This window comes from Thamnophis elegans, chromosome 9 (genome assembly GCF_009769535.1).
Source record: "Thamnophis elegans isolate rThaEle1 chromosome 9, rThaEle1.pri, whole genome shotgun sequence".
Lineage (NCBI taxonomy): Eukaryota > Metazoa > Chordata > Lepidosauria > Squamata > Colubridae > Thamnophis > Thamnophis elegans.
In genome coordinates this window covers 54136688-54149176 of record NC_045549.1, presented here as the reverse complement: position 1 = coordinate 54149176, position 12489 = coordinate 54136688, and the positions used below count along the sequence as shown (strand labels likewise).

General features: G+C 43.4%; 1 protein-coding gene across 1 annotated transcript in view; it reads left to right on the top strand.

The window, feature by feature from the left end:
* LOC116512906 (polypeptide N-acetylgalactosaminyltransferase-like 6) overlaps positions 1-12489 on the top strand; it is a 117689-nt gene that overhangs the window by 65201 nt on the left and 39999 nt on the right. The window contains 1 exon segment of the mRNA XM_032223587.1: positions 8481-8597. Within this exon segment, the coding sequence (XP_032079478.1) occupies positions 8481-8597 (117 nt within the window).

Below are 12489 nucleotides of genomic sequence, written 5' to 3'. Positions count from 1 at the left end.
GTACTGGTAGGTTAGACCAGTACAGATGGTATGGTGCAGTGGTAGGTTTCTATTTTTTTAGAACCTATTCTGTGGGTGTGGCCTATTTTGTGGGTGTGGCTTGGCAGTCATGTGACCAGGCAGGTATGGCCAATTTGATATCATACATGCACACTCAGTCACATGACCACCATCCCCAAATCATGTGGCAAAAAATTTTGGGACTCCTATGAAGGGGAGGAAGAGAAGGGAAAACCTCCCAAAAATAGACAACTGAAGGATTAAGGGCCGAAATTAGGGAGATCGGAGAAGGCAGGACAGAGAGGAATCCAGTAAAAAGCTATCACATGCTGGTGAAAGAACTTTGGGAGATCAGAGGAGGCAATACAGAGGGGGATCCAGTAGAAAGCTATCACAGTTTGGGGAAAAAACTTTGGGAGAACGGAGGAAGCAAGACAGAGGGGGATCCAGTAGAAAGCTACCACACGCTGGGAAAGAATTTTGGGAGATGGGAAGAGGAAAGACAGAGAGGAATCCAGTAGAAAGCTATCACACTCTGGAGAAAGAACTTTGGGAGATCGGAGGAGGCATGACAGAGAGGAATCCAGTAGAAAGCTATCACACACTGTGGAAAGAACTTTGGGAGATTGGAGGACACATGACAGAGAGGAATCCAGGAGAAAGCTATCACACTCTGGAGAAAGAACTTTGGGAGATCAGAGGAGGCATGACAGAGAGGAATCCAGGAGAAAATTCCTGAGCTTGCCACTGCTGTCTGGTGGATTGTGCCGCTGGACCTCTCCATGCTTCTCCGTTCACCACCTCTACTCCCAGGTGTGGGACTTCACACTGAATTGGTCTAGGATAGTGCGGATGGGCGGGGAGAGTGAGCGATGGAGTGGCTTCCAGATGGGCAAGGAGCAACAGGACCGTGGCAGGCGTTCCGGAAGTTACTTCCGGGTCCACCGGTCGAACCTTCTCTCATCAGATCAGTAAATTTCACCATCCGGTTCTCCCGATCCGGTGCGAATCGGCAGAAACCAACCACTGGTATGGTGTGTCAGAATAAAGATGGAAAATAGATGGAATAAAGAAAATTTAAATGTTACTTGTCAAAGGGTCAACAGCTAGATACACACCAACTAATAATTCATTTGAGTGAATTATCTTTGTGAATCATTTCCTTAAATGTTGTGGAGGTAATTCTAGTAATTAATAACAAAGAGAGGTACATATGTATTCAGTATATATATAAAGTATATATCCGTGATGGCGAACTGATGGCACGTGTGCCACAAATGGCACACAGAGCCATATTTGGTGGCATGCCAGCCATCAGCTCCAGCGCACATGCACGTGTCAGCCAGCTGATTTTTCACTCTCCCCAGGCTTCAGGAAAGCCTCCAGAGTCTGGGGAGGGCAAAAACGGTCCCAATGGCCCAACCGGAAGTTCAAGAATGAATTTCTTCGTTGAACCATTCAGCCTCTGTGGGGGGGGGGGCAGGGGAGGTTGTTTTCACCCTCCCAAGGCTTCAGGAAAGCCTCTGGAGCCTGGGGAGAGGTCATGCACACATGTGTGGAGGGGATCACATGTGCATGCACAGGTGGGTGGGAAGATTTAGTGGGCATACACGTGGCATAATAGCACACACACCCAATTTGGCATGCCGTAAGAAAAAGGTTCGTCATCACTGGTATATATCATAACTGACTAAGATAGGGGTGTCAAACTCGATTTCATTGAGGGCTGCATCAGGGTTGTGTTTGACCTTGGGAGGCCAGGGTGGATGTGGCCAGGGTGGGCATGGCCAGCTTGACACCACTCGTGTTAGGGGTCCCAGTGATGGCCGAGAATTCTGCCAATGAAAACAAGTTCCCGAGCTCCATTTTCAGCTGCAACGGCTTCCTGCAACTCTCTGCCAGAGAAAACAGATCTGCTGTTTCCAGGGCAGCCATGCAGGCCAGATCTAAGCACCCCATGGTCCAGATCCAGCCCCATGATCAGTCCATCTTCAGCCAATGAAGATGTGCCTAGGTGTTTTAAGAACACTGCGATATTTGTGGTAATCCACATTCTTTCTCAGGGTGCATGGCCTTGAGTGCTGGTGCAAACTGGTTCTAAGCTTCTCTGTTTCCTATCCCACACCCATACAGGTTTGTTACCCATTTGTTCCTCCTCTACCCTCTCCCTCCTAGCCTTTGATGGTAGATGCTAGTGATGCACCAAGCCAAAGATGGCAGACATGACAGACAGTATATTCTACAGATAATTAAGACAAAAGCATCAATCTAAACCAGCTTTTATATAGACTTAAGATATCACAAGGAAGAAATAAAGTTTATAATTACCCTCTGCCTATTTTTTTTGCATAAATTTTTTTTATTTTCCATTTTCATAGCATATAATCACATGTATACTATTACATAGTCAATATCATGTTGTATTATTAAGTAATTACATCAATTCATCTTGCCATCAACTACAAAAGAAAGAAAGAAAGAAAGAAAGAAAGAAAGAAAGAAAGAAAGAAAGAAAGAAAGACCAGTTGTTGGCTCTTCTGCTCTCCATACACCATATTTATATCTTATCCGACACTTTCTTCCCCCTCTCTCTTCCCCCTTTCTACATCCTTTCTTCCCTCCATCATTTTCTACTCTATTTCCCCTCCTTTCTCCTTCTCCTCTCTCCCCTTACCACTCCTCCTTATACACCTCATCTTTCCCACTCACCCTCCCTCCTGTCCCTCTCTTCCTATCTTTCTTCTCTCCTATTACCCTCTGCCTATTGTAGATGGCCAACTAGTTCAATTGAGAAGAGTAAAATACTTAAGCCAGACTTAGAAAGATCTATAGGCAGATTTGTCTCCAGGCAACTTCCAGAGAAAACAGCTTTTATTACAATTCAGTGTCATTCTCATTTCAAATATGCCTTTTAGTTTTAATAGATTTTCTGTTGGGGAGGCACTATGAACAGAGGTGGGTTCCTACCACGCCTCCATCCTGGTGCTCCTTGACCTCTCAGCGGCTTTCGATACCATCGACCATGGTATCCTTCTGCGACGACTGCGGGAGGTGGGGGTGGGAGGCGCTGTTTTACAGTGGTTCTCCTCTTACCTCTCGGACAGGTCGCAGTCGGTGTTAGTTGGGGAGCAGAGATCGACCCCTAGGCCCCTAACGTATGGGGTGCCGCAGGGTTCGGTCCTGTCCCCCCTTCTTTTCAACATCTACATGAAACCGCTGGGTGAGATCATTCGACGGCACGGGATAAAATACCATCAATATGCGGACGATACTCAGTTGTATCTGTCCGCCCCATGCCAACTCAACGAAGCGATGGATGTGATGAGCCAGGGTCTGGAAGCTGTTAAAGACTGGATGGGGGTCAACAAGCTTGTGCTCAATCCAGAAAAGACCGAGTGGCTGTTGTGTTTCCCTCCCGCGAATTGGCCAAGTGTTCCATCTCTCAGGCTGGGGGGGGGTCAAATTATACGCCCCTCAGACAGGGTTCGCAACTTGGGAGTCCTCCTGGACCCACAGCTGACCTTCGAACATCATTTGTCAGCTGTGACCAGGGGGGCATTTGCCCAGGTTTGCCTGGTACGCCAGTTGCGAACCGGGAGGCCCTCACAACAGTCTGGTACGCCAGTTGCTGAACCGGGAGGCCCTCACAACAGTCACTCGTGCCCTTGTGACCTCTAGGCTGGAATACTGCAATGTGCTCTACATGGGGCTGCCCTTGAAGAGCATTCGGCGACTTCAGCTAGTCCAGAATGCGGCCGCGCGAGCGATTGTGGGTGTACCTCGCTTCACCCACGTAACACCTATCCTCCGCGAGCTGCACTGGCTACCTGTTGATCTCCGGGTGCGCTTCAAGGTGCTACTTATCACCTATAAAGCCCTTCATGGTAGTGGGCCTGGGTACTTGAGAGACCGCCTACTGCCAATTACCTCCACTAGACCGATACGATCGCATTGATTAGGTTTAGATGGAATCCTCCGAATTTCATCTTCCAGCCAGTGCAGACTGGCAACTAACCGGAGGAGAGCCTTTTCGGTGGCTGCTCCGACCCTTTGGAACGAACTCCCCATGGAGATTCGGACCCTCACCACCCTCCAGTTCTTCCGCACCGCTTTAAAGATCTGGCTGTCCCAGCTGAGCCTCACCCGAACTGTGTGACTGTTGTGCTCTTTTTTTTAACATGTTGTATTGTCTACTGTTTGTCTTCCCCCCCCCTTTTTTGAATTGTGAGCCGCCCTGAGTCCCCCCAGGGAAAAGGGCGGCATACAAATAAAGGAAAACAAACAAACAAACAAACAGTTTGGTCCAACCAGTAGCGGTAGGGCAGCCTGGGTTGCTGGAACCAGCAGCAACCCAGGCCTGCCACGCCCCTGAACCAGTTCCTTCATTGTTGCTGCCATCACCACTACCATCTTGTTTTTTAGTTCTGTACATGTGCAGAACAACTTTAATTGAACTGTGCATGCGTGCGCAAAGCACCCGCACAAGCAAACTGGCAGTAAAGCCAGCCAGAACCCACCTTTGACTATGAAGCATATCTGGAGAATATAATTATTTACAACTCTTTTTGGAAGAATAGTTGCAGCAGTTGAAGAAATTGTTTCCAGACTTGAAGCAGCAGGCTTAACTGTGCGTCTAGCCAAAGGTTACCTAGGGTTTGCTGAACTCTATTAACAAGGTTACATAGTGAACCAGCAAGAAATTAACCCAAAAGAAAAGAAGGAAGTAGGATAATCTGTGGACGGCTTGTTCCTTGCTTTTCTACCAAGGCAGAATTCTCACTTTTAACTAGAAAAACGGAAATTGATAAAGTTGCCTGTTCTCCTTTGTTACTAAAACGCACTAAAATTGCAAATGCCTCACAGATTTTAAGTTTATGGAGAATCAATGATATTTGTTTTCTCACAAAATTAATATGTGTAATTTTTTTAAACTTTCATCAGAAAATAGGTTTCTCCTATCATAACTTTTGTCCTTTCTTTTTTGTTTTGTTTTATCTAGCATGCAGTATTTTTTTAATTTGTGGATGGATATACATATGATACATACACACATTTTTAATGCTGGCTGACAACAGGCTATGAATACATAGTTTTTACACTCAGAAATATTATATTGTATGAAGCTGTAATCCATTATCTGCTTTTCTGGTGAAAAAGTATATCATAGAACTGTGCATTTTCTATGCATGTTCTTGAAAGATGATGTTTTTGTGTTATCTTGACTTAGAGCTGAACTGGAAAATTGACAAATTGAATTTCCTGAGCCTAATGTTATAGCTTGTTTTCAAGAAAACAATTACAGAAATTTCCATTCATTGAATTATAAAAAAAAATCTTGCTGCTCTTGACTTAGCACTTCATATGTGTATATTTTTGAACAATCCCTCCTATAAGAACAGTTCTGGTAACTTTACACAGCTAACAAAACAGGCAGTCTATTTAGTTAACTATTTTCATTTATATGGCTGCCTACTTACAAGATACTCTAGGCATCTAACATTAACATAAGCAAAAAAAAAAATCCAAAAAAAAGAGATAGCTTTATAAACATTAAAAAATAAACACATATGCACTGTAATATCAGCATCAAAAGTCACTACTATTATTAAATCACTTACAGTGGCATTCTTCTTTTTTTATAAGAAAAACTGTACAGTAGTATCTCAGTACTCATCATTAATTGGTTCCAGGAGGTGCAATGAGTACCAAAAGTGATGAGTAACAAACAAATATTTCCATAAGGAATATTATAGCGAGTCACAAAGCAGCCAATACTGACAAGTTCTAGTTTGTGCATTGAATACCAAACAAACAATGAGTACTGGCACAAAATTTTCACTTGCTTTGAGTACAAAATTCAATGAGTTTCAAAGCAATTGAGTACCAAGGTATCACTATATAACCATGATGGCGAATCTGTGGCACTTGTGCCATAGGTGGAAAGTGGAGCCATGTTTGGTAGCACACCAGCTGTCAGTTCCGGCATGTGTGTGCATGCAGGCCAGCTGATTTTTCCTCCTCAGGCTTCAGGAAAGCCTCCGGATGTTGGGGAGGGCAAAAAACAGCCCCAAGGGACCAACTGGAAGTTCAGAAACAATCTGTTTCTGGTGTCTGGAGAGCTGAGGAGGCCATTTGTTTCCATTTTTGTCCTCCCCAGGCTTCAGGAAAGCCTCCAGAACATTGGGGGGGGGGGTTGCATGCACATGCACAGAGGCAGTCACGTGTGCATGTGCAGGTGGGCAGGGAAATTGAGTGGGCATGCGCGCGGACATAGCACGCACACACAATTTTGACATGCCATAAGAAAAAGGTTCGCCATCTCTGCTTTATAAGGTTTGCTAAGGCCAGGGGTCAGCAACCTTAAAGACTTAAAGAGCCGCAAAGGTCCTAACCGGAAGCCCCCCGTTCAATTCAGGAGCCGACCAGCAGTCCGGTTTCCCCACCATAGAGTCTCCTCCTAGTGTGGCGTCCTTTTTCTTCTACCTGTCATAACCGAAATCCCTATCAATAGTGGAACTGACCTGAAAACCTGCCCCTTGCCATAGAATCTCCTCCTGGCACATCCTGCTCCCCCCCCTCCTAACTGGAAGCTCCTTTCAAAATTGTGGTGCCAACTGGCAACAGGGGGCCGCAGCAGAGGGATGAAAGAGCCACACGAACCTGCAGAACCGCATGTTGCTGACCCCTGGCTAAGGCAAATGTATATGATGACAACAATCAGAGGCAAATCTACTCCCTTAGTGGTGACGGTTTTGATTAGAAATAAAATTGCTTTAATTTTTTAGAAAATAGATATCATTTTAAGTAGAATACTTTAGCTAGGTTTTTCTCTATTCTTTGGAGGCCTGATCTAGGTTCACAATTATCTTTTTTTGTTTAGCAGTAGTATATACCAAAGGATATATTTCCATTTTAAATGATGTTCTATGAAGCTTATGAGGAAGGTCATTCTCCCTTCCTCTCATATTTTAGCAACCAAAGGATAACAGTAAGACAAAATTGTGGACTTCTTGGTGCATCCTGAGCTTGGTTGTTGGCTATCAGACATTTTATTATCCAACCGGATACCATTATCAGTACAAGTGAGTGTGGGCTTTGCTCTATTTTTATATGCAGTAGCTTATCCTGACAGTTTTGATGAAAGTATCGCTTTCTCTTTAGTTTCTTGATTAGAGTATTGATCTACAAGTATAGATATACAAACATATATATTGAGACAATATTGTTTCATGGGTGCTCTAAATGCATATTAGGAAAATTGGCTCAAAACTGCAACAAAATGAATTTAAAATTTGGATAAGAAAGGTACAATAACTTTATTTACACTCCCCTAATTATCAGGTCAGTTGAAGAGTGCACAATTACAAGGGCCGCAATAGTGAAGATTTTCACTGATCACCAAACCAACTGCTTTTGAGAAATTGGTGAACAGAAGCATTGGTACAGAATATTAATATACTCGTATGAAAGAGCTATGTAAACCTCAATATTTCTCTGTAACATCCAATTCCTGAGCAGCGTACAGTTGATATCAACACAAGTTAATAATCAATTGAGCTCAAGGGCCAAGATTTATCCCAAGAAATGTTGATGTTTTCATTCAACTCATATAAATGCAATAAGAATGAATGTAGATTGGGATACACCAAGTGCAAGGCTTTACTGTGTATCTCTCGTGCAAAACCATTGAAAACTAAGCAGATACAACCCAAATGCAAGGCAAAATACACTACTTCCTTCTTGAGCAGACTTCCTCCCCGCCTCTCAGAATGGATTGTCATCTTGATGAGGGGGAGGGATGGGGCGGACGCCTCCTGCAGCACCCTGCCAGCCAAAATGGGGCATGGGGGCCCCTCCCCAACCTCCAGCAGCAATCTCCGAGCCAAAAACAGGGCGTGTGAGGGCCTTGAGCAACCCGTTTTTGGCTGACAGATTGCTGCTGGAGGCCGGGGAGCCAGAAAACAGGCTGCATGGAGGCCTCGCAAGACCCCTGTGCAGCCTATTCTTGGCCAGCAGAGTGCTGCAGGAAGCTGGGGAGGCCAAAAATGGGCCACTTTTGTAAAGGAAGAGCATCTGGAGAAGGGATGTCAAACTCAAGACATGTGGCCCATTTTGGCTGGCAGAGACACCATGGGCCGTTCCTTTGATATTTCCAAGCCAGCCCCAAGGGATGGATTTAAACATCCTGTAGGCCAGATCTGGCCCACAGGCCTTGAGTTTGACATCCCTGCTCCAGATGCTCCTCCTTTACTCCTCCACGTTCAGTTAACATATATCTTTCTCATAAATCACCTTACATTCTTATAGGCTAAAACTAAGCAAAATGCACCTGATTTTTAGCCAAAAGTAAAACTTCTTATCAATATTGTACTGAACTGAATTGGCAAATAAAGCAAAAGTTTGTTCTCTTTCTTTTCCAGACAAATCAGCATTTTCCAAGCTGTGTTGTAATGCTTAAAATAGATTTGTTAATTTTACAGATTCGAAATGTGGCAGCTAATCTCTGTATGGACAGTAAGCATGGTGGAACAGGCACTGAACTCAGACTAGATATATGTGTGAAGGATGGTTCTGAACGGACATGGTCACATGAGCAGGTATGTTGAGACAAGTATATTTTAGGGATGTTTTATTTTGTTCATACATTGGTCACACTAGAAGCTCTTAGAATTATTGGGCTTGAAAGGAACTTTGGAAGTATGCTAGTTTTAAGCTTTTGTCTAAGACGGGAGACTTTATTCCATCTTTGACAAATGGCCGTCCAATATTTTCTTGAAAAACTCCAGCAATAGAGCACTCACAATTCTGGGAAGCAAGCTGTTCCATTGATTAAACATTCCTACTGTCAGGAAATTTCTCCTTAGTTCCAGGTTGGATATATCTTTAATGAGCTTCCACTCATTGTTTGTTGACTTGCCCTCAGGTCTTTGAAAAATAAGATAAGCCTCTCTTCTCTAAGCCAAAGCAGTTGTATGCTGCATTAACAGAGGGATAGAATCAACATCATGTGAAGTGTTAATACCACTTTGTAATGTCTTGGCAAGACCACACTTGGAATGCTACATCCAGTTTTGATCTCCACAATGTAAAAAAAGATGTTGAAACTCTAGAAAAAGTACAGGAAGTGCAACAAAGATGATTAGGGGATTGGAGGCTAAAACATATAAAGAACAGTTGCTGGAATTGGGTAAGTCTAGTTTAATTAAAAGAAGAACTAGTGGTGATAGCAGTGTTCCAAAATCTAAGGAATGCCACAAAGAAGAGGGAGTCAAGCTATTCTCCAAAGCACCTGAAGGTAGGACAAGAAGCAATAAACGGAAACTAATCAAGGAGACAACCCACCTAGTGAGAACAATTAGCCAGTGGAACAAATTGCCTCCAGAAGTTGTGGGTGCTCCAACACTGGAAGTTTTTTAAGAGATTGGACAACCATTTCTCTGAAATGTTATAGGGTTTTCTGCCTGAGCAGAGGGTTGGAGTAGAAGACCTCCAAGAACCCTTCCAGCTCTGTTCTGATTGATTTATTGAACCAGTCAATATTTCAGTCAGTAGCTGTCATAGGCTGCTGATTGGGAGATAGATTAGGAATGTGGTGTATATTAGCTCAATTCCTCACCTTTTTTATTTACTTTTCCTGCATATTGATTTTGATTTACTCAATATATAGATGAAAGCTGAAGAAATCACTGACTTAATGGGGATTCGTTGGGAACATGTGTCTAATCCACCATAGCTATTTTATACAACAAATGTGGCAAACCTTTGCACTGCTTATTCCTTTCCCTTTTAGTATTAAACTGACTTTGGGCCTCACAATTTATGGATTGTAATATTAGTTAGGTAGAGCATGTGTCTGCTGGATTTTATCATAGATTTTATCTGTTATTTATTGTTTTATTCTAGAATTTTTAATTGTATATTTACTGAGTGTTTTTATTTGTTCTGGTCTATGTCTATAATAAATCTTTTAAATAAATGGATTCTAAAAATAGATATCCCCATACCGGTAACTTTTTTTTCCTAATAGGCCTACATTTTTAATTCAAAATCTGTAGTTCCCCAAAACATCAGCAGAGAGCAGTGCTAGACAAATAGAGTTTCAGGTTGAACCAAGGCAGGAAAGAAAAATAATAATCCTCTAATTTTTTTAGAGATTTTGAGAGTCCAAAAGCACTAAGATAGAAAGCTTATCAAAAGTTAAAGTCAACTGAGAAAAAAATGATGAGGTGAATAAAATCATTTGAAAAATAAATGACTATTCAAGTATATGGATTTCTTTATTTTTCAGCAAAGGGCTTCTGCAGCTAGATGCAATATAATGTTGTTCCAAAGGCAGTGAAAAACAGTATTCATTTACTATTCTTGATTTAAAGTAATGCATAATAAATATAATAAGTCTGTCATTGTTCAAAAGGTCAAAGATCTAGATTAAAGACATAACTTTGTTTATAAGATGTATCGACTACCTGAATCCAAAGCGCTCTTGGCAGTTACAGTATATAGAAATAAAATAAATAGCTCAATTATATAATAATATAAACACAAAACATCAACATTATTCTGGTTTTAACAATGCTACACCATTAGTTTTGAAAGGTCTTCCAAGAGGACCAATTTCTCATGATAAACCACAAGCGGAGCAGCTATCTTGCCCCCTACTTGTTCCATAATTACTACATAACTACTGCAATGCGCTCTACATGGGGCAGCCTTTGAAGAGTATTCAGAGACTACAATAGCAATAGCAATAGCAATAGCAGTAGACTTATATACCGCTTCATAGGCCTTCAGGCCTCTCTAAGCGGTTTACAGAGAGTCAGCATATTGCCCCCAACAATCTGGGTCCTCATTTTACCCACCTCGGAAGGATGGAAGGCTGAGTCAACCCTGAGCCGGTGAGATTTGAACCGCTGACCTGCTGATCTAGCAGTAGCCTGCAGTGCTGCATTTTTAACCACTGCGCCAACTCGTCCAGAATGCAGCCGCGCGAGCGATTGTGGGTGCACCTCGGTACACCCACGTTACACCTATCCTCTGCGAGCTGCACTGGCTACCGATCGGTCTCCGGATATGCTTCAAAGTGCTAGTCGTAACTTATAAAGCCCTTCATGGTATTGGACCTGGGTACTTGAGAGACCGCCTGCTGCCAATTACTTCCCATAGACCCGTTAGATCGCACAGGGTCGGCCTCCTCCGGGTTCCGTCTACCAGCCAATGCCATCTGGCTACCACCCGGGGGAGGGCCTTCTCTGTAGCAGCTCCGGCCCTTTGGAATGAACTCCCCGTGGAGATTCGGACCCTCACCTCTCTCCAGGCCTTCTGGAAAGCCGTCAAAACCTGGCTGTGCCGGCAGGCCTAGGGTTGATGAGTTCCCCTCCCCTCTCGACTTGTATGGTTGTATGACTCTTGTGTATTTTAATTACGTGTATTGTGTTTGTATCCCCTTTTCCTCTTTTGAGTTGTTCGCCGCCCTGAGTCCCTCCCGGAGAAGGGCAGCATACAAATAAACTAAAATCTTAATCTTAATCTTAATAAGATTGGGGCCCACACAAATAAGAGTCATTGTCAAACATCCTCCCATTATATCTCATGTGTGGGCTTTCAGCAGCTGCCCCTTGTCTGAACTGGGTGGGAAAAATCTTACTGGGAAAGGCAGTCTCTTAAATACAGTACACAGGCCCTTAATTATGTAGGGCTTTATAGATATTTATTAACAGCCTGAATTACACTGGAAGCACAATAGCAACCAGGGCATATGTATTACATGGCAGTACTAACTCTTCATAGTATGTACATAGGCCATTATTTTTTTAATCAACTGAATTTTACAAATGACTTTCAAGGGAGCCTTACGTAGAACTAATCGTAGTAATCCAGTTGTAAGATAATCAGGGCATAAGTGATTATCCTTAGTGCATCCAATTCCAGGCAGTAGTGCAATTGATGTAACGAACTAAAACTAGACAGATGCACTTGATCTCCTGCTTTTGCAGCAAGAATTGTGAGCTCAGAATTCAAGCTGCAGTCTATCTTCCCTGGAACAAAATAGCTTGTTAATCGAAGTGGCTTTGTCCTGGAAGCAGTATGTTCCTGATTTAAATGCATTCCATCTTGCTGGAGTTAATTCTAGTGTGTTTTTCCATCCATGCCCTGACAGCCTCCAGGCACTAAATCAGGACTTCTGAATCAGTAGTTGCACTGGTATGGTGCAATGGGGCCGTGCACCAAATGTGCACGTGCAGAGCACGTACGCAGCACACACATGCATACCCACCACCTGCAACACTCCGGCTGTTCACCAGAGCGCAGGCTCCATATGCCCCATGCGCGTGCTCAAATGCCCCGATCAGCTCAGTTGGTGGTAAGGAGAGCGGGTGGGCAGGTGGGTCCTCTGGAGCACCATACTGGAATGGTACCTGGTGCTCCCAGCACCGGTATGCCCGTACCGAGGCGTACCGGTTGTATCCCACCACTGTTCTGAATCTACCA